The sequence below is a fragment of the Girardinichthys multiradiatus genome, chromosome 4, assembly GCF_021462225.1.
Source record: "Girardinichthys multiradiatus isolate DD_20200921_A chromosome 4, DD_fGirMul_XY1, whole genome shotgun sequence".
Lineage (NCBI taxonomy): Eukaryota > Metazoa > Chordata > Actinopteri > Cyprinodontiformes > Goodeidae > Girardinichthys > Girardinichthys multiradiatus.
This window is the reverse complement of record NC_061797.1, coordinates 52,655,522-52,677,795: the sequence shown is the minus strand read 5'-3', so window position 1 is coordinate 52,677,795 and position 22,274 is coordinate 52,655,522. Positions and strand designations below refer to the sequence as shown.

The following is a 22,274-nucleotide window of genomic DNA, read 5'->3' as shown; positions in this document are numbered from 1 at the left end:
TTTTGCAGTTTTTTGGGATGAACAAGTTTTCTTAATAGCTGAAATAATGTGCTCCTGATAGAGAAAGCATGTCTAGTACTGGTCACAGCTGACGCACGCCACCCATCTGACATTAGCTCTGTTTAGCTTTGTCATGTTGCCCACTCTTTTAACTCTATATCTGCATGTTGGCGGCACCACAAAGAGCATGGCAGCATGCTGAGAAATTGTCCTGTAAGCTGGGATGCAACAGAGCACGGCAGCCTGCCAAATGTTGGCCAAGAAAAGCAAAAGCACAGGAGGGATTTAGTCAAGTGCTCATTTAAATGAGTGAGCAACAGACTGTGGAATTTGAATGAGATTATAAAAAGAAGACCGAGTGGGATGAATTTCAGTTTCAGAGTATTGCATGTTTTTTCTTTAGTGTGTGTGTGTGTCTTCATCACTCACTTCCTTTGTCTCACCCACCAGCCTCCCAGAGGTGAGATAATGAGTCCCAACAATGAGCAAGAAGGAGGAAGTTGCCAGCCCTTCTACAGAATGGTTCTTACGGCACTGGTGTTCCTCCCCGCCAATTTAACTGTGAACACAGACACACACCAAACACAGGTGAACACACACACTTGGATCTAGCTGAACAGAGCATCATATCTAAGTGCATCTAGCCTGCAGCTTCCACTGCAGTGGTGCGCATTGCACCTCTGAAACCCCCTCATCAGATCCCAGCCTTCATTGATTGAACATGTATACATAAACAGGGATAAATTGTGAGGTCATTTTGTGTGTGTTTAGGTAGCCTTTGGGTATCTCTGTATATATTTCCAAAGCCAGGATCACCAGTAGGCTGAGTGAAGACATTGAAGAAGGGAGAGTGAGGCAGAGAAGAAACGGTGACTGGGGGGATCAAAAAAAAAACACAGCATGGAGGGTGGGAGAGCAAATAGAGAGAGTCAGAGAGGGGAGGGTGTATAGAGAAAGAGGCAGAGTAAAGAAGGACGGGAGATCCATCCAGTAAGGCAGAAGTTTCACCTCTACACACAGCCTGGTCGGAAGATAGAAACCGTACTAACAGGTGAGGCATCTCTTCTCCTCCTCTGTAAGGTGGTGTCTTCATCATGTGCATTGCACGGTAAAGATGTTGTTTAGGTGTGAGTGCGGATGTACAGAAGTTCTCGATCAGATTAAAGATGGGAGTGTGCAGGAATGCAGTGTAAACGCCAGAGCATCAGCAGACGTTTAACTGGTCACAGAAACGGCTCTGAATAATTTCCTATTTGATTTAACAAGAACAAGAATATATTGTTCAGAGACACTCAACGTGCAAAAGGTGTTGTGAATCTTGCTGTCGTGTTCAGGGATCCTTTTCTTTAACCCTTTGTAAGTGCTGGCACAAAAGCATAATACTGGCTATGAGGACTGAGCAGTCGTGCTGCGTCTGAGCACCATGCATTATTTATCTGCACCAATCTCCACCAGCAGCTATACCTATACAGGGACAGAGGAAGCAATGTATACGCTGTGATGTCCTTAGAGTGTTAATATCAGAGGTGATTATTAAAGTGATGAAGTCTTGTGGGAGTGGGTAGCAGATGGACAACCTGCATCTTTTACATTTTCATCTGAGCCATACTCATCTCATTTGTGAGAATCTCAGAAACAGTATGAATGGAAACCCTATGGATTATATATTATTATGCATGGTGGAGATATCAAAGAATCCCTGGAGGGAAGAGACTGTGAGTGATCCTGAGGTACCAAGACCTCCCTTATCTTTAGGTGGGAGTTCCACACAGAGGAGGTTGACTCCTTTTGTCTGCAGATACAGTATCTGAATCCACATCAGTGTTAATACATGGCTCCGTGCAGGGTGCACGTTGATCATCTGGCTCAGTGTGTGAGCCCATTACACATTTGTAACCACATATGCTTGTGTTATTAACAGCATCTGTAAGAAAGAGTGTCTGTCTGCAACTGGCTGCTTCTGAAGCCCTTTCTTATTGAAGGCTACTGGCAGCTGTTCACACCATGAGAGCAAACAAAGAGACCAAGATTTATGAGACACAGAAATATCATCACACACAGACACACACACAGATACATACACAGAATAGATGTAATACACATATCTTCAACACCTCTGAGCACAAAATGTGGTTCTGAATAGTCCTAAGCATGCATTTTTAAAGACAAATGTCTTATGTGGATTTCTCCCAATTTGTAAAATATTTACGTGTTATACTCCACTGTTTCCACTGTGAGTATTGTGTGTCATAGTGATGATTTTGGCTTGTTTTGTAGCCACCTTGCAGTCACTGAGCCGACCACGAACTCCTATGTGTACCAACTTATTCTAGAGTTCACGGTGTGAAGACAACTTGTCAAACCATGGTCATCACCTGGGAAATGATCCCAAACACAGCAGCAAATCTACAACAGACGGGCTAAAACGGAAAGAATCGAGGTGTTGATCCAGTGAATGTTCAGCCCCAACCTGAACGAAACACTGTACTGTGACTTTAACACAGATGTGCAGAAACAACTGTAAGCAAACCTCAACTAACAAAACCACTTTGGAAATAAAAGTCAGCCAATGTTTTTCAACAACAATGCAAGAGACTTTAGTCCAGATGGTTGTTGAAATGATTTGTTTCTTAGATATTTCAACATGTTTTCTCTGACAATTCAAACAACCCAAACTGAATGGACAATGTAACATATAGTCATTTATTCATATATTAGAAGTATAAAATGAACCTCTGCTTCATAGTCAGTCTTAAAATGAAAGGCACTGTGAAAAAATGTAGCATAATACAGCTCAAACATAAAAGTAACAGAAACAGTTGATCAAAAGAAAGACAAGACTTGGTTCTAAAAACAAGAAACAAGGCTTTAACTTTATTTTAGTACCCGGCTGCGTAGACATGAGACCTTAAAGGAAAGGGCTCCTCAGTCAAAAATCAAAAGTAAATGTATGTAGATACTTCATCTTCTTTTTAACCCTTTCCTTTATCTAATTTTAATTGGCTGTCAGTTAAAGGCAAAATCATCCTAAGCAGTATTATGAATGTTTGCTCCAAGATTATTGGACTTCAGCAGAGAGACTTGAGGTTTCTAAGAAACAGGTGGCTGAAAAAGCAAAGAAAATGATCAGCCTGCCTGACCACAATAAGGCCAGAACTTCTATCATTACAGGTCGTTTATTTCCTCTACTCTTAATTAGGCTGTTGAATATGAACAATGCCTAAATATTTTTTACCTTTGACAAGAAGGAAAACATTTTATTACCTACTTGTAATTGTGTCCAGTATTTCTGTCTGTGTTTGTTAGCAGCTTTAAGGAAAAAGTTACATATTCTTGGAAAAATTGTTTTTGGTGGTGATCCGGATCACTATCCGGATGCAGGATTTTCTTCTATGGTGTTGGTGACCCTACATTGGGTGGAGGAGGAATGGAGTCTTTGACTGTCTTGTTGTTGTTATTAATGATTTTAGTTAGTGGATGCATGTTAGAGATGAATGGATGGACTGGTAAGTTACAAATCAATTACCTATAAGGATTAGTAAAGCTGTCTTATTCTGAATCTTCATAAAATTCTTCAGGGAATTATATTTTGTTTTAGAGAAAATAATACAGTTTGTGTGTTAAATTAGTTCAGGAAATTTAGAATAACTCTGTTATAATGTTGGCTTCAGCAACTCTGAGTGTGGAAACAATCACGGAGACTGAACAGCAGGTTTAACAGTTTAATTGTAATACAAGCAAAATTAGACTGAGCCTGGACTGGAGCTGCCAGAGGGATCTGGACTGGCACCGAGGAGGAGAGGAGAGAGGTTATTGTTTGGGTGAAGTTATGGAGAGGTGTGCAAGAAACTCTTCCCCACAGAGGCTGAGTTTGGCAGGAGGAGCAGCACGGAGATTCACAGTGCTGACGTTCTCTCTGTGTGATCCTTGGGCGACTGTGCTTCAATTGAGCATGCGGTGATGGAGGGTGGACAGGCAGGTGAACCATGGTTTGGTGTTTACACAAAGTGATCTTAGAGCTGCAGAACTAGATATAGGAGGGGAAGGGAGCATGACTTGGAGAACAGGAGCATGGAAATCCAGGGCTCTGTCGCAGGGTGATCAGATCTGCGAAGCAGAACCAGAAACTCAATTAGACCAGGTTAGAGAAATGCAGAGAACTGCAGAACACAGTCAGAATTACCACGCTGTCAGAGACAACGAGCGCCTCGTCTCCCTCCAGGTTTCTGCTCCTTATGACGCCCTGGTGAAACACAAAACATGCTGAACAATATTAACGGATTGATGTGGCTCCAAAGGGTCTGCTAAGGTGTTGATGCGCCAGATTACATCACTGCATCATAAGCATAAAACTGGATATCAGCCTCAGATACATTCAGTCAAGATTGTTGCTTTAACTTGGCATGTAAATCCACAATAAAATGTGAAACAGGCCCAAGTTGAAAAAGAAACCCAGATTTAGGGGATGTAAAAATATCACTTGAACTGCATAAAATGTCATATGTGATTGAAATTAATGTAAAATTCACTGAAACATTGCAATAAATCAAAAGGACTTTTCAATTACACCCAAAACTAATTGTCAAAATTATGTTTTTAATGCAACCAGTGACACTATATCCTTCACTGATATTTCGTCTAAAATCATGCTTTGCTCTTTATGTTTTATGTTTTGGGTCTGAAAGTTGTAAAATTTATTTTAGGGCAAACAACCCTGCATATGTTACAACCTGCAAATGATTGGGTTTTATTTTTCAGTTGTGTTTGTTTATTATGTTGATAAGACATAGTCTTGCCTTATCCAGTTCATTTCTCTTTGTTCATTAATGCTAGTAAGGTATTGCCTTATTAGTTCATTTCTTTGTATTTAGTTTCTTAGTTTATTCTTGTGTTCTTTTTACATTTAGTATTATTTCTGTTACATCTGTTTATCTTTATCCCTTGATTGATATTTCTTTGTGTCCCAGATGTTCATTAGTGTGTCTCCCTCAGCTTCCCTGTTTTTCTTCTGCCACAGCTGCTTCACATTTCCTCTGATTGATTCCCTGGTTTGCTTGTGATTTATCCTCCCCTGCCTCCGTATTTAAGCTAACTGGTACTCATTGTTCTCTGCTGGTTTCTCCTGTTTGTCTGCCTGTTTCCATTTCCTGTGTTTCATGTCAGTTCTCCTTGTTTATTATTAAAATACTCAACCTTACCTAAGTTTGTTTCTTCATTTGAGTCCAATCACACTCAGAAGACAGGCAGGCAGGCTACTTCATGCGAAGTTTATTAGTTAAAAAACTTAATTGAGTCCAAAAACCTATATCAACAGAGAATAAATGTAAGATAACTACGACAAACACAAGGCGCCCAGTGGGAACCGAGATGGTCACAGGAGAATCTAGGAAGAAAGAAAGAAAGAAAGAAAGAAAGGATTTGCACTGGGATGAGTGATTATTGGAGGGGAAACAGGTGAGACTGATTACATGAATGTGGAACAGCTGTAAAGGGAGCCCGCAATTAGAGGGAGCTGAGCGGAAAAAGACTTAAGCTGGTGGCAAATTTCAAGATAGTATTTGGGATCGAAGCTTGTTAAAGTAGATGAAATCTGCAGCTGTGTTCAGAAATGCTGAATTTATAATCAGTTTATTTATTTATTGCCATCCATGGGCATATTAGCAAAATTGCACTCTTGGTTTCTTTTTCTACTCTTATTTGTTTCATTGTCTGCTCTAGCTTTTCACTTCATTCAGGATGCATTTTCACCAATTACACGGCAGTGCAAACACGGCCATTAAGTGTTACATCTTTGAGTATTTAGACCTGATTTACTATCCTCATTATACAATCTAATAATGACTTTCTGGACCAACCAGGGCAGACACAGAAGTGAGAAAAAGAAAAACTTTTCTTCACAGCCTGCCCAAGATCCTGATAATCCTAACTGTTAGAACCTCATCTCACTGCATCAGGGAAGAAATCATATTAGAGGTCCTGTTTCCAAATCAGTTAGAAAAAAGGATACTTTAATGCACCTATGGAGATTGTACAAGACATTAGGGGCATTCAGCCAGTTGCATACAGATATAGATTGTTCAAATGTATGTTGTCATTACAAATTCTCTGCTGATTTGTGATAGATTGTCAAAACTAAAAAGAATTATTTGTGCTTTCCTTACTGTGATTATATCTTGTTCTTAGTCAAGACTTTGACTTTTATTGAGGGATGCTGGATATGTGCATATTCTCTGACCCTTACTGCAAAAACAAAGACAAATAAAGACTCTTGGTGGTGCACAAGAACAGGGCTTTACTTTAATTAACTTCTGTTAATTAACCTCCCTGCCGTGGAACACTATCTGTTAAAATGTTCTACTGTCAGAAGCAAGTTATTCTTAAATTACAAAATCAATTTGTAACATATCAATCTGACACTGGAAGAAAAAAATAATTATACTTTCTGATGCCTTCTGGTCCTCCTTCTTCAGTCAGCACTGCCGCAGTTCACTTTCTTTATATTCCAGGCTCAGTTTGGATGACTAAATTTTCTGCTTCTAAATTCAGACAAGACAGAAGTTGTCGTCTTCGGACCGGAGTCTTTAAAAAAGAAACTGCTTAGTCAATCACTTAACCTGGATGGCATTAAATTGAACTCTGATAATAATGTAAAAAACCATGGTGTTATTTTTGACCAGGACATGTAATTTAAATCCCATATTAAACAGGTTTCTAGGATTTCCTTCTTTCATCTCCAGAACATTGCCAAACTTAGAAATATCCTGTCCAGGAGTGACGCTGAAAAACTAGTCCATGCATTTGTTACTTCAAGGCTGGACTATTGTAATTCTTCACTATCAGGATGTCCACAAAATGCAGTTAAAAGCCTTCAGCTGATTCAAAATGCTGCAGCAAGAGAGATCTTCTCTTCTAGGAAGAGAAAAGAGAGAGAACAAAGTTAAAAATTGAAATAACAGCAAATAATGCAAAATTGGAGAGTAGTGTGAGAATGTAGCGAAGAGGGTGAAAGTGGTCATTATGTCCTCCAGCAGCCTAAGCCTATAGCAGCATAACTACAGAGATAGCTCAGGATAACCTAAGCCACTCTAACTATAAGCTTTATCAAAAAGGAAAGTTTTAAGCCTAGCCTTAAAAGTAGACAGGGTGTCTGCCTCACGGACTAAAACTAGGAGCTGGTTCCACAGGAGAGGAGCCTGATAACTAAAGGATCTGCCTCCCATTCTACTTCTAGAGACTCTAGGAACCACCAGTAAACCTGCAGTCTGAGAACGAAGTGCTCTGTTAGGAACATATGGACTAATCAGATCTCTGATGTATGATGGAGCTAGATCATTAAGGGCTTTATATGTGAGGAGGAGAATTTTAAATTCTATTCTGGATTTAACAGGGAGCCAATGAAGGGAAGCTAAAATAGGAGAAATATGATCTCTCTTTTTAATTTTCATCAGAACTCTTGCTGCAGCATTTTGAATCAGCTGAAAGCTTTTAACTGCATTTTGTGGACATCCTGGTAGTAAAGAATTACAATAGTCCAGCCTTGAAGTAACAAATGCATGGACTAGTTTTTCAGCGTCACTCCTGGACAGGATATTTCTAATGTTCTGGAGGTGAAAGATGGAAATCCTAGAAACCTGTTTAATATGGGATTTAAATGACATGTCCTAGTCAAAAATAACACCAAGGTTTTTACTTTATTATCAGAGGTCGATTTAATGCCATCCAGGTTAAGTGATTGACTAAGCAGTTTCTTTTTTAAAGACTCCGGTCCAAAGACGACAACTTCTGTCTTGTCTGAATTTAGAAGCAAAAAATTTAAAGTCATCCAAGTTTTTATGTCTTCAAGACATGCTTGTAGTCTATCTAACTGGTTGGGTTCATCAGGATTCATGGATGAGTAAAGTTGAGTATCATCAGCGTAACAGTGAAAATCTATCCCATGCTGCCTGATAATTTGACCTATTGGAAGCATATATATAGTAAAGAGAATTGGCCCAAGTACTGAACCCTGTGGTACTCCACAATTAACCCTGGAGTTTAAAGATGATTTATCATTTACATGAACAAACCGGAATCTGTCAGACAGATAAGATTTAAACCAGCCTAGCACTTTTAGATAAGAATGGAAGATTGGATATAGGTCTGTAATTTATTAAATCATCTCAATCAAGCGAAGGTTTCTTAAGTAAAGGTTTAATTACAGCTACCTTAAAAGCCTGTGGTTCTGATCCATTTACTAAGGATAGATTAATCATATCTAAAATGGGGCTGGTTCCCCTGCTTAAATCAGCACCCGTCCAGGCCCGTCTTAAGTTTACCTATGACCATTTGGATGACCCAGAGGAGTCATGGGAGAAAGTTCTGTGGTCAGATGAGACCAAAATAGAACTTTTTAGTCTTAATTCCACTCGTCGTGTTTGGAGGATGAAGAATTATGAGTACCATCCCAAAAACACCATCCCTACTGTGAAGCAGGGGGTGGAAGCATCATGCTTTGAGGGTGTTTTTCTGCACATGGGACAGGACGACTGCACTGTGTTAAGGCGAGGATGATTGGGGTCATGTATTGCGAGATTTTGGGGAAAAACCTCCTTCCCTCAGTTAGAGCATTGAAGATGGGTCGTGGCTGGGTCTTCCAACATGACAATGACCCCAAGCACACAGCCAGGATAACCAAGGAGTGGCTCCGTAAGAAGAATTTCAAGGTTCTGGAGTGGCCTAGCCAGTCTCCAGACCTAGACCTAGAGAAAATCTTTGGAGGGAGCTCAAACTCTGTTTTTCTCAGCGATAGCCAAGAAACCTGGCTGATCTGGAGAAGATCTGTGTGGAGGAATTGGCCAAAATCCCTGCTGCCATTTGTACATATCGGGTGAAAAACTCCAGGAAACGTTTGACCTCTGTAACAGGTGTTCAAATACTTATTTGCAGCAGTAAAACACAAATACATTATTAAAAAAATCATACCTTGTTATTTCCAGATATTTTTTGTAAATTATGTCTCTCACAGTGGACATGCACCTAAGATGAAAATTTCAGACACCTCCATGATTTCTAAGTGGGAGAAGTCGCAGGGTCTTCAAACACATATTTTCCACATACTGGTGGAATTTCCCAAGCATATTGTATTATTTAAAGTAGCAAAGCAGCCGAGGAGCAGAGATCATATTAGCTTGCCGGCTTTTTTTCCCTTTGAATGTGCTTTAAAGACATCGATAGTGTTTTGAATGTGCTTATGATTTTTCATGTCTGTTTCCAGTTTTACCACAAAAACGGTGCTGTGCTGTGCAGCACGAGCAGCTAATTGTGTGTCATGAAGGGTTTTGCTAAATAACATTCAACCAAAGTCAAGAGGTTCTTCATGACCATCCAATAATCTGAACAGATGGTGTAATGGAGGGCCTCATCTGTGTAGCTGCTTCTGCAGACGTTTTAGACAACAAGTCATGTTTAACCAGTTTCCTGCTGCAACAGTAACTCTGGCAACATGTTCCGAATAAAGCTGAATGTGAGTTTTTTGCAAATATGCTTTGCTGATGTCAAGCACAGCTCTGCAAACACCAAATAGAGCACTCAAAGCAGTTCATTCTGAGCTCTCCAAGCTTGAAAGCTCAAAGTGGATTCCACACAGGACCAAAAGACAGACTGAAACCAGAACAAGATTATTGACCAGCCACAGGAAAGCACATATTTAAACAGGAGACACAGAGAGTTTGAGTGTAAAGTGTGATGTGAGAAGTGGATAAAGGAAACACAAGTTGGATTATTTTAAACTGCACAGCTTGAGGTTTGGATCACTGAAAGTGTCTGCAATAAACCCGTCAGAATAAACCCGGAGCAGGAGAAGATGATTGTGTTCAGCAGAGGATGCCTTTGCACAGTGTCATCATTTGTAATCCCCCTGTGCTGCACTAATCTCACTCCTGCAACATCCTGAAGATAACACACACTGAATGTTTTGCTGTATCATCAACTTGTGATACAGCAATACATTAAGGGTGACTTGGAGTAGTTCTGCTGCCTTTCTATCTTACCATTACGCAAATAAGAACAGAAAAACGTGAAATTGCTCCTGTTACTTTAGGTAACTTGTCAGAGATTAACAAAACAATATATTGGACCCCTGACTGATTTGAAAGTGACTGATACTTTTCAAATGTAAATTACAGTCACAAGTGCCAAATGTGTCAAATTGAAGCAGTTGAGGTTTTAGTTACTTTGAGTCGGGTTTCTCAAAAACCATAACATTTTTTCTTTTAAATCCTTTGAACCTATCTCATGCCTGTTTTTGCCACCACCTGCTGAAGTAAGTTTAATTTATTAAATGTTTTGCTCACACCACACTGCTTCCTGCTCGTCTGTATTCTGGGGTCCACCACCACACCACGTATTTGCCAACAAGTAAACATGGAGGTGGCAGCATCATGATGTGGGGATGGTTTTCTTCAGCTAGGACTTAGAAGCTGTTGGGAAGATGGAAGGAGCTGAATAAAGGACAATCCTGCAAGACAAACAGCTTCAGTTTCTACTCATGCTTTAGATGCGCAGCGCTCACTACAGTTCATATTGTTTAATACATACACCTAACAAGGTATTTTATGATAAAGCCTAAAACAGGCATGTTATTTTCTACACTAAACCATGTGACTTTGATGTGTAGACCAAAAAAAAAAAAAAAAGGGTGGGGGCAGTGACAAGATATATTGCCTAAATAGTAACACCAGAAGACACAATCTCTTCTGGAAAAACAGCCAAATATTTTAAAGATACCATCCTTTCTTGATCCTGGTTTATTTCTTCACAAACCTAAGACTTTTACAAATGTTGAGACTTGACCCAAAAATAGCTCATGTGTCCAAAAAGGACAATTAACCTCTGTCATATGACGGAGTTTGGAGGTAGGACCAACATGCAAGAAGGATTTCCAGGAGGCAGGGGGATAAGGTAAGTCGAGTTTTAATACTCCTAACTCAAAACCAGGCAAGCTGGGAAAACAAATGGCTAGCAGGACACCTGGCATCTATGAAGCCAGATCCAGACATCACGGTAGGAACCAGCAGACAACAATAGTAACTAAAGGGCTTAAATACAAACTGAAATACAGGGTGAACCAATGAACACAGAGAATAGATGATCGAGGAAAGTGGGGAACAGGTGTGGGTCAGACTGAAGGGAAAGAGAGGGACTGAAAACAATTAACATGTTGAACATAGAACAAAGGGTAAGCTAAGAACCAGACTAGGAGAAATAAACAAAAACACAGCACAGGCACAGGCACAGGCTGGGCATGATATAGCTCCTCCCTAAGGGCAGATCCCGGACACCCTAAATGTCCACAAAACGAAGCAAAAAACAACCTGACCAGGATGGGCAGAGGGGGCCTCGGATGGAGCACAAGAAACAAAAAAGTACCCAAAACAGGGCTAGAAACAAAAGTGTTACTCAACCAAGGCCTGAACAAAAAACGACCAGACCCAAGCGGGCGAACAGCGTCACAGGTCACTAAGAACAGCAAAAACAAAGAGTTCATGCGGGTGACCAGGGGTCGTCCCGTGCAGGCACTGAGTTCAGCACGGAATGCCAGGAGGACCCTGGGGACTCCGATGATTCCGAGACCCGCAACTGAGGTCCAGGCAAGGTCCAGGAGGCTGGTGGCAATGGCAGAGGCGAGGTCCAGGAGGCCGGTGATGAAGAACCCGCCCACACAGAGATCAGCGTCGGACGTCCAGCAGCAATGCAGGAGGCCGGTGGAAACACTGGATGTACTCCTGCAGCAGCTCATCCTGGCGCCCTCGTCGGGGTGACCGATGCACCCGAGGCCAGCTCGGCAGAGCGGGGACCCTTCTCAGGTCCCAGTCAGGAGGCCAGCGGCAAAGCTCCTACAGCGCCAGCAGAGGGGGCCCTCAACCCAACAGGAACATGCTCCGGGTCAGGGGCCTCGACTGGTGGCGCCACGTCCCCGTGCCCCACCCAAAACGCGGCCTGGAATGGAGGTCTGCGGCGGTGCTCTGGAGACCTGCGGCAGGGCTGCCGAGGCACAGCAGATGAGGGTAGTGCTTCCTCGTACCCCTCACAGACAGGAACAGGGAGAAGAGGCAGCTCTTCCTCAAACTCCTCCTGACCAAGAACCAGATCAGACAGTGGTATGTCCACAAACCGCTCAGGAACTGAGGCTGCTCGGCTTCGAGCTCCTCCAGAACAGGAACAGGTTGCGGCTCGTCCTCAAACCGCCCAGGAACAGGATCAGAAAGCAGGAGTGGAGGCAGACGACATACGGAGTCCGGACTTCCCGGAATGAGGTCAAACAGGGGATTGATCTTGTCCACGGCCTTCTGTTGCTCCCTCCGCTACGAGCCAGGCGAACTGCAGGCAGCCAGGAGGCTCGAAAGTTGCCCGAACAGCACCTGCCCAGACTCAAACCCCTGCGGCATCCTCTTCGCTTGGTCCATTTTGGCTGGTTCCTTCTGTCATATGACAGAGTTTGGAGGTAGGACCAACGTGCAAGAAGGATTTCCAGGAGGTAAGTCGAGTTGTAATACTCCTAACTCAAAACCAGGTAAGCTGGGAAAACAAATGGCTAGCGGGACACCAGGCGTCTATGACGCCAGAACCAGACATCACGGTAGGAACCAGCAAACAACAGTAGTAACTAAGGGGCTTAAATACAAACTGAAATACAGGGTGAACCAATGAACAAAGAGACTAGATGATCGAGGAAAACAGGGAACAGGTGTGAGCCAGACTGCAGGGAAAGAAAGGGAGTGAAAACAATTAACATGTTGAACACAGAACAAAGGGTAAACTAAGAACCAGACTAGGAGAAATAAACAAAAACACAGCACAGGCTAGGCACAGGCTAGGCATGACAACCTCAGAGTTGAATGTGTACTGTGAAACTAAATGAAAAGATGGTGGATGATTGTTGGCTCCTTTAGGTAACTGTTGACATTGAAAGTCACCAACAGGTTAAAAGTCAACATCCAAGAGAGATTTAGAGCTTGACACAATATTGTCATTGAATTCTATTGGGACTTTTATTATTCACTCTGATCATAGCTCAGAAATAACTCATAACTCTGACAATACATGCAACAAAGCATAGTCCCATATTCCTGAAGTTTGTACAAGCAAAATAATGAGTACAGTAAAGTAGAGCAAGGGTGAGGGCAGAGTTTGGGTTCAGGTTGATTAACATGCAAACAAATGTTGGGAAGGACAACAGCAACAAACTTTGCTCAGGGACAAAAAAAGGACGAATTAGGGAATCACAAACTGCAAAAAACAACCATGTCACAGCACAGTATAAATAACCCTGTTGGGTTCTACTTCTCTCTGTAACCCATAGGGAGTGCTACACTTCAGTACCAAAAATCCTGACATAACCACCTAATAACAGAAAATCAGCCTCAAAGCCTGCTGCACACAAGTTTTATAAACGACGGTGAGTAATCTCACTGCTGGAAAATGGGGCAGTCCAATGTTGTTCCCCCAACTCCCCCAATAAATGTGAAGGCCAGTAAACATTCATTAGCTTTAACATCCGATTACTTTGGGCATTAAATAATTATCTTTTTTTAGGGTGGAATAACTACAGTATGGAACTGGGTGGGAGTTAGAAACAGGCCAAAATCCATCTTTTGGACTGACCTTTCAGCAGGCCTGATGTGGAAACCAAATGACTGAAATGAACTCTGCCAGGAAGGGTGGTCACATATGCAACCAGAACTAAACCAAAGACCTGTTGATGGCTGCAAAGTGTTTGGGGTTTAACTTCCTAAGGGAGGTTTACCTAAATATTAGTGTATTAGTGTGTAATATGTGAGCCTGTGAGTATAGTTTTAATGTTTAATTCTTCATGCAAAATAAAATGCAGTATGTATCAAAATTACCTCCATTAAACGTGAATATGCAGCACAACAAACTAAGATGAGTTATTTGCTGGAAAGCTAAGAATATGTCATCTGATTGTGAGTGTTGTTGGTATTTTCACTGCATGCATGTAATTCAGAGCGGTGCTGTGCAGAGCCTTGCAAAGCTGCTGGCATCGCTCCGAGGCTTTCACTTGTTTCTTTTTGCCTTACAAGGTCTTTCAGTTTGCTTTCAATCTGTAGAGGGGGGAGCTGCTTCAGTGCACTCATTTTCACTTCAACCATTTAAACTTTTGTCTCTTGTATAAAATAAAAAACACCCAAAAACTTCTGCAGATCAGAATTTACTGAGTACAGAATTTTAACAGTTTTTGGTGGATTTCTTTATTTTTATGTGAGGACATATAAACAAACAAGGACAAATGGTGTAAAGGCTTGCTTTAGTCTCATTCTCCTTTTCTTCATCTATACATTTACATTTCAATCCTCCACTGCTTCTGACATGACTGGCATGTATTGGGTCGTTGTAACCACACTCGTAATGAGGCAAAGCAGCAGTCAGGGAGTCCAGTCTGCTGCCTTGCTTGTTTCCCGTCTGTTATGGATGGATCAAACTCTGCTGTGTTTCCTACCAGGGCACCATTTCTCTGCTTTCTCGTCCTAGTTTTCTTCACCTTCTGGCTTCGCAGCATCGTTGAATGAAATGAGAGCTGTTAGAGAGCTCCTTTTTGGCTCCAGGTTCACTTTGTATTTTAAATTTAGGCCAGCAAAAGAACAGTTAACAAAACAAATATACATTCATAGAAATCGCTCTCTATTGTGTGCTACAACTGCAAATCCTGGCTTACACCTCAGTGTCTTGTCTTTCATGTTTCTTTTTGTTTGCATCTCTGTCTCTGCCTTCCTGCCATGCATCCGGTCCCCAGGCAGGTCCTCGTGTCTACAGTTGAGCGGGCAGCTGACAGCATGGTGACAAGTGCTAAGGATGGAAGGACGAGGAGCGGACAGTGGCAGCAGCAGGGGTCTGTCAGTGCACCTTCAGATAATAGTTTCCCCAGCTGCCTTTGATTTCTGTCCAAAGTGACCAGGTTGCAACATAAGCTTGTGGCTGTGCAGCTGAGGTACAGTTGATCATTAGCCTCTCCAGATATTCTGTGTGTTTCTTCTGTGCATTTGGAGAGGAAACGGAAGAAGCAGAGATATGTGACCTCAAAGTGTTTAGATAAACCAAATTCAGAGAAAGTAACAGCAAAGAGAAGCAGTTGGAGAACGAGAGGTGTTTATGAAGGATTTTTTATGCTGTCAGGTTCAACACCCAAAATCCCCTCATTGCATGTATGAGGAAGACTTATGCACACAAAGAGCTGCAAGAAGACAGTGCGAGATGTGTGGCGAATAGCATTGATTGTACAAACACACTCAGACTTATATATATTCACACCCTCAAGTTTCCACCGTACCCTTGCTGAATCTACTTATGTGTGTGTTGCTTACCCCTGCTGAGGTTTTTTTGTACTGTTTCAGAGTCCATTCTGCTAAGAATAGAGTCTGAAATATAATTTTTTTTCCCCCTCCTATCTTACGTTACCCAAATGTGTGATTTCATTACTTTTCATAGATTTTACCAGCGAAAACCAAACATTATTAGTAACTTGGACTTTAGCTGCTCTTACACCAATGACCCAGCTTTCTGAATTAGATTACCTACTTCAACTTCAGCACCAGTAAAAGCAATATATTATTAGCACCTGAAAATGTGGATTAAAGCTGTTTTGTACCAGTGACTCAGCTTCACTAGTTAGAATTCAGTGGAATGATGAGACTTCTTAGCACAAGATGCTTTCCCCTACATAGAGGACTTAATGATTTAATGATATAATTATTACGGATCAGAAACAGGCGGACCCAAGATTCAGCCAGACACAGTACTGAAAATTTAAAAGGTTTATTCAGCCACAGGAAAACGTCACTCAGGTAAAACTCCACACAGCTTCCGGGAATCACTGGGGCAGAAAGAAGGATTAGTGACTTGTAGTTTCTCCAGATATTGCAGGGATCAGAAAAGTCACTAACCTGCTTTTGTCTTGAGTAGCACTTGAAACTGTTGGAGTTATCCCTAAACTCCTGCATGCTCGTTTGTTTGGTAAAGCTAAGACCACCTATACTGTTATTAATAAAAAACAAAGTAATAAAAGAAACATGGAGACTGCAGTCTTTAGATGCCTGTACAGGGAGAAGATCGTCCGAATCCTTCTGAAACTTCCAAAACTTCTGATTACTTCCCCAAGAACAGCAGTCTTTATTCAAAAGCCAGGCGTATACTTGTACATGAAAAAACATACATTTTAATCGACTGTCTGATTTCATATCCGGAGCTGTCTGACACCCATTCAGCTGACTTTTCGACACTTTTGACCTTTATTTACATATGTAGAAATATAAAAGTATCTGTTGTCACTGGGCAAAAGTAAGTCTTACATATAAAAATATGTTCTTGTCGTTAGGCAGAAGATTTACAGAGACACATCCAAAAATATCTTCAGTTACTGGGCAGATGATATCTAAGTCCAACACACACAAATATAAGCCTGTTTGGAGGCTTCTAAGTTACACAATACATTTTATTTCACACATTATTAAACATACTTAAGCATAGCCATAACAATCCTATAAGCATAGCATGAATATTTTCCAACAAAACCCAGAGGGGATATCTCAGTGGGCGGCAGGCGGTGATCTCCACAGCGCAGGTAAGAGGTGACTTCAGGCTGAATAATCCAAGGGCAAGGCTGGCTCAATAATCCGAGGACAGAAACAGGGTCAATGATCAGAATAAGAGGCGTCATGCAAGGGGCAGGCAGAGGCATAAACCAGATGCAGGAAACAGGGTCGACAACCAAAATCCAAACAGTCCGACAGGGAGCAGGCAGAGAGGCAAAAATCCAAGAGGCAAGACAAGGTCAAGAAACAATGATCAGACAGGAAGGAACGCTGGATATCTACTCACACGATGGCTTTCAAAAATCTGGCACCGTCTGCTTGTCAGAGTCAGTATATATCAGGGAAGACACAGGTGCTTGGCATGTCATAGATTGCACTACACTGCAGAAGCCACCAGGTGCATCTCATCTGCCGATTGCAGCCGGGGAGACAGGGTAGAGCAGACGTGCCAGAATCATAACAATAATTACCTCTTTAGAAAGATTGGTTTAGAACCAGCTCTTACCAGTAAAACCCAAAGGATTAATAATGTTATGTGTATCATTGTAATATTGACCAGAGATTTTTAGATTTCTCAGCATTTGATTTGTTTTTCTGTGTTTTTTGTGATTGTATAGTAATTGTATGTACAGCGCTTTGAGTGTCTCGTTACTGAAAAGCGCTATATAAATAAACTTCCCTTACCTTACCTTACCTTACAAAAGTAGGGATGGGTAAGACCTTGAAAACCCTGAAAAAATATCACAGTTTCTATTTATTGAAAAATGTTAAACAAAAAATATACAGTCAGATGAAAAAATTAGGACTCCCCATAAAATATTCATTCATTCATTCATCCATCCATCTTCTATACCGCTTCTTCCATAGTGGGTCACGGGGGAGCTGGTGTGTATCTCCAGCACCCTATGGGCGAGAGGTGGATAGGTCACCAGTCCATCGCAGGGCAACACAGAGACATACAGGACAAACAACTATGCACACACTCATTCACACCTAAGGGCAATGTAGAGAGACTAGTTGACCTTTTTGGACTGTGGGAGGAAGCCAGAGTAACGGGTGAGAACCCACAGACCAACACACAAACAACCATGCGCACACACATTCACACATCTAAGGGCAATTTAGAGAGACAAATTAACCTAACAGGCATGTTTTTGGATTGTGGGAGGCAGCTGGAGTACCTGCTGAGAACCCACGCATGCACAGGAAGAACATGCACACTCCATGCAGAAAGACCCATGGCAGGGAGTCAAACCCGGGACCTTCTTGCTATAAGGCAACAATGCTACCAACGTGTAAAATATTCAATGCACATATTGTTTGGTTCGTGGAGTCTAAACTTCATGGTTTTTTAAAGCCTTAGTATTGTCTTATTTTTCAGGACATTTGCTTTGAGCACCATTTATTTCAGAACAGACTACAAGCGATTTCTGCTCTTGTTGGGATCTGCTTATGCTAACCGGCTGTCAGTGGGGATTATTCTTTGTAATGGAAATCTTTATTCCATAAGCAACATAGAGTGTAATTGTTCAACCTGCAATTCCCCAGCTTCACATCTCTGTATCGTCTTTAAGGCTCCACATCCTGATAATGACGTTTCACCCTCCACTGCAACCTTTGATGATCAGCCTCAGTCCAAGTTCACGTTCTGATATTGACTTTCAGTCCAGAGTGGGGTGACCTCAAAGTGTTTAGATAAACCAAATTCAGAGAAAGTACCAGCAAAGAGATGCTCCCTCCTTCAGATCACTGCACTCAGATTTTTATCAGGGATTTTTCTATGTAAGCCCAAGCATGTGAGAGCAATACAAATTAAATAAATAAAGTTTAAAGCTCATCCTTATTTAACTCTTTCTCGTCAGCCTAGAGGGAATTTCTTTTTCGTGGAATCAGTCAGTAAACACTTTTAAATGATCTTCAAAAAACATATTGATTTTTTCCATTCTTTTGCAAAGAGGTTGTATTTGATAAATCTGAAAGGTCACTGAAGTCCACTGGGAGGCAAGGCTCTCTATATGTACATCCTGCAGAGGACAGAACAAGACTGACTTCAGTATTCAGACTACGATAGATGAAAATGGATTCAGTGTGCAGCCATGGTGTTTTGAAGATATTTGCTTTATTTTAAAGGTGAGTCCAATCACTAGAATGGATGATCCGAGTAAAACATGACTAATAAGGCAATCAGATCCCATAAATCATTTCTAAGATGGGTAAAGTTCAAACTGGAATTGAAAACTTTGTAAACTGTGTCAATGATCCTAGAATTGCTGCTTAGGACCTCATCCACCCATCATGCATTCATTTAGCTTCATCCTGGTGGGAGCTGCAGTCTGCCAATGTCTATCTCCAGCTGTGAGGTCTTGAGCAAATTAAAAAAAGTTAATATGAAGTTAAAAAAGTTAGTTAGTTTCACATTTTCCCCATTGTTAAATAATATAAGTTTAAAAAAAAGAAGTAACAAACCTAAACTGACATTTTCATTGTTACACATGTTTAATGTGTAACATGCTTATTTCAATGGTTTGATTATTTCAAAGCAGTTATAGTCAGGTTCTTTTTCAGTTTTTGAGCCAGAACCTGAAAAGTGCTCTAAATGCCAGTGTCTGTTTTCTAAGGATACAAGAGTTAAATCAAAGTGGTGTACATCAAATAACATAATAAAGCAATCACACTCTACTTACTCGAATGGACATACAAATAAGCAACAGGAAGTTAGTTCATGATGCAACTGACTGATGAGATATTATATTATTGAGTGCTGTGTCACCTGGCCATTGAGCACGACCTGGGGGGCCCCTATGTCAAAACTTGGTGCTGTGAATAAGTGAACTAATCAACTCGTTTGAAACCACAACTTCACAGTCACTGTTGTGTTTTTTACATTTTAGAAGATCTAACAGAGATTGGGCAACCCCAGTCTCTGGGACAGTATTACGGGTTTAGATGTCTCTCTGCTTTAACATACTTCTTCCTCTTGTTTTTTTCTAGCACTCACCATCAAGCTTTGCTACACTGGGTGGTGAGCCATATTCCTTCAATCAAATCCTGCCATTGTAAATCAGTGAATATTTTAACAAATATTTACTATTCTGTTTTCACCACTTTGAACAGCCAAGATAAAACTGGTCAATATAAGTACTTTAGTCAAATCTTCTCTGAAAAACAGTTTTTGGGGGAGGCAGTTTCATGGTTTGGGGAAACATCTTCCTCATGGGGAAAACAAAGCTTTTGATCACGGGAGGCAATTTCAATGCAGAAAGATGCTGAGATTTTGCAACCAGTGGCAATCACATATCTCTATTCTTTAAAACCAAACTCTATCCTCCAAAATGACTGCGCTTGGTTAGAGGGGACTAATTTTAGACTCCCCCAAGAATTTGTGAGTGGAGAGGGTCCATCTAGTCCATTTAACCACACCAAACAGGAGACAATAGCAGAATAAGCTAAGTTGGAAAAGAGGATTTCACAAGTTTATCATGGTCAGCTGCTCAACCCACAAATCCAATTTCCTTACAAATGTGACAAATAGGATTGTTACAACAAAGAAATAATCAACCAAACACAACTTTCCTTACTTTTGGTGGAAAGTTTACATCAAATATAAACATTCTTCCAGTTCGGACCTTTCATAGTAATGGAGAACCACGTGACTGTAGGGCAAGCAACAATTACGGAGGCAAGGTCAGAGCTAACCAGGTTTATTGATAAACAAGGAAAAATACTGAAGTCATCAGGACATCTGGGCACAGCTGGTTGGAACACTATGGAAGAGAGGTAGTTGAGTACGAATGGCTGGCTATGGTGTTTAACTTAGAATGTCTGATGATAGCTCTTACTTGAGAGGAGGAAGTGGACTTGCCGGGAGGCGGTGATGGTTTCTCTGGTTATCCTTCCAGATGGTTGGTGTGATGTTGGAGGGTGGACAAGCAGGAGTCTTTGTGTGGTGAGGATCTAAGGGGAAGAGGTGAGTACCTTCTGTACATGAGTGGGCTCCGGAAAATGGAAGGAGACTTAGGACGGGTGAGGCACAGTGAAATGTTTCAGCCCCAGGAGAACTCGAGCTAGGAACATGGACAGCAAGGGAACCAGGTCCGGGTTCTCAGAGTTCATTTCCACTCTATGGAGAAGAGAGAAAGGTAAGTACAATGCAAGGTCATGGAAAGTAAGCACACAGAACAGGTCTGCGGGTCTGATTATCATTCATGGGAGTTAACAATCTGACACCTCCTTCAGGGTTCCAGCAGCTTAAGAAGACTGTCGCACCCTGTTGGTGGAAGTAAGAGACAACCACCCACACACAACACAAACCTGAGCTCTGCTCCATGACATGACATCACCCCCACACAGACCCGTAACGTAGGCCTCCTGGTAGCCGTCCAGAGGTAGACGGAATGGAAGTCTCATAGTCGGAGATGAGTGATGGGTCAAGGATGAAGTTGCATGTGACCTAGGAACGCTCTACAGGGCCGTACCCCTCCCAATCCACCAGGTATTGGAAACCTCGTCTCCTACGACGGGAGTCGACAATGCGATGAACATCAAATGGTGGATGGCCATCTACATCCCGGGCAGGTGGAGGGGGTCTGGCTGAAAGGCACAAAGAGCTGGTTTGGACAGGCTTAATTTGAGAAACATGGACTGTGGTATGTACACGGAGGTAATGATGGTATCAATTTTGAACAGACCGAGGAATCTGGGAGCCAGTTTCTTGGAGTTGTCAGGATCTGCCATTTTGGACTTTGTATTGGTTTTGTGTTTGTTTTGATTGAGCAGTTTATTTAGGTTTATTTACTCCTGGGTTGTGCTTAGTTTTGTTAGTTTCTTCCTCCTGGCCTTAGACCTCTTTTTGTTATGATTTACCCAGTTGGTTGTTCCCCTTAATATTAGTTGTTCTTTCCCCAGCCTTGCTTTACAGTATAGTTCCCTCTCAGTCAGTTTTTATAGTCATAGTTCTCTTCATTAATCCCTCATGTTTTAGTTCCTGTCAGTCAGTTATATTCTGTTATTCTGTAATTCTGTTCATTTACGTAGTTTCTTCCACATCCTTAGATTTAGTTCTTCCTCGACTTACTATTTACGTTAACTTATGTTTAGGTTTGTTTTCCCTGTTCCTCCCAGTTTAGTTTAGTGTTTAGTTTCCACTCCTGTCTCTGTGTTTCCTAGCTCCAGTTACCATAGAAACCTCCATGACCTCAATTCCCTTACAGCACACCTGTAAGCATACTTCAGATTACCTACTCCTCTCGTTCCCATTGTTTCACCATTCACCTTCCCTGCATATAAGCTCACCGGTGTCATTTGTTCCCCATTGCCTCGTCCTGCCAGTTACCTGTCAGATTCCTGTGATGCACCTGTCTAGCTCCTGCTTTTCTCCTGAGTCCCTGTCAACCTAGTTCCTGTTCTGCTACTGTAAGTTTAATGCGTATTGTTACGCTGTTTCCAGTACACCTGGTCTAGATTCCTGCAATGCTCAATCTCATAATAAATATGACTCACAATCTTACCTCGCGACTTCTGAGTATCTCCCTGCAAGCTGGTCCGACCCGAAACCATTCTATGACAGGAGTAGGCTATGATTGGAACATTTCTTGATGATATCCATACTCCCAGAGGTCCCCCTCCTGGGTCGGGTTCCTGTTGCTGGGTTGGACGAATACAATCTTCCAGGTCCCAGGTAAGGGCCTCAAG

General features: G+C 41.6%; 1 protein-coding gene across 1 annotated transcript in view; it reads left to right on the top strand.

The window, feature by feature from the left end:
• The first annotated feature begins 903 nt into the window (after positions 1-903).
• The window catches only part of c1qtnf4 (C1q and TNF related 4), a 64,456-nt gene continuing 43,085 nt past the window's right edge, over positions 904-22,274 (top strand). The window contains 2 exon segments of the mRNA XM_047362380.1: positions 904-1,051; positions 14,789-14,884. Coding sequence (XP_047218336.1) covers positions 14,829-14,884 — 56 coding nt within the window. The 5' untranslated portion in view covers positions 904-1,051; positions 14,789-14,828.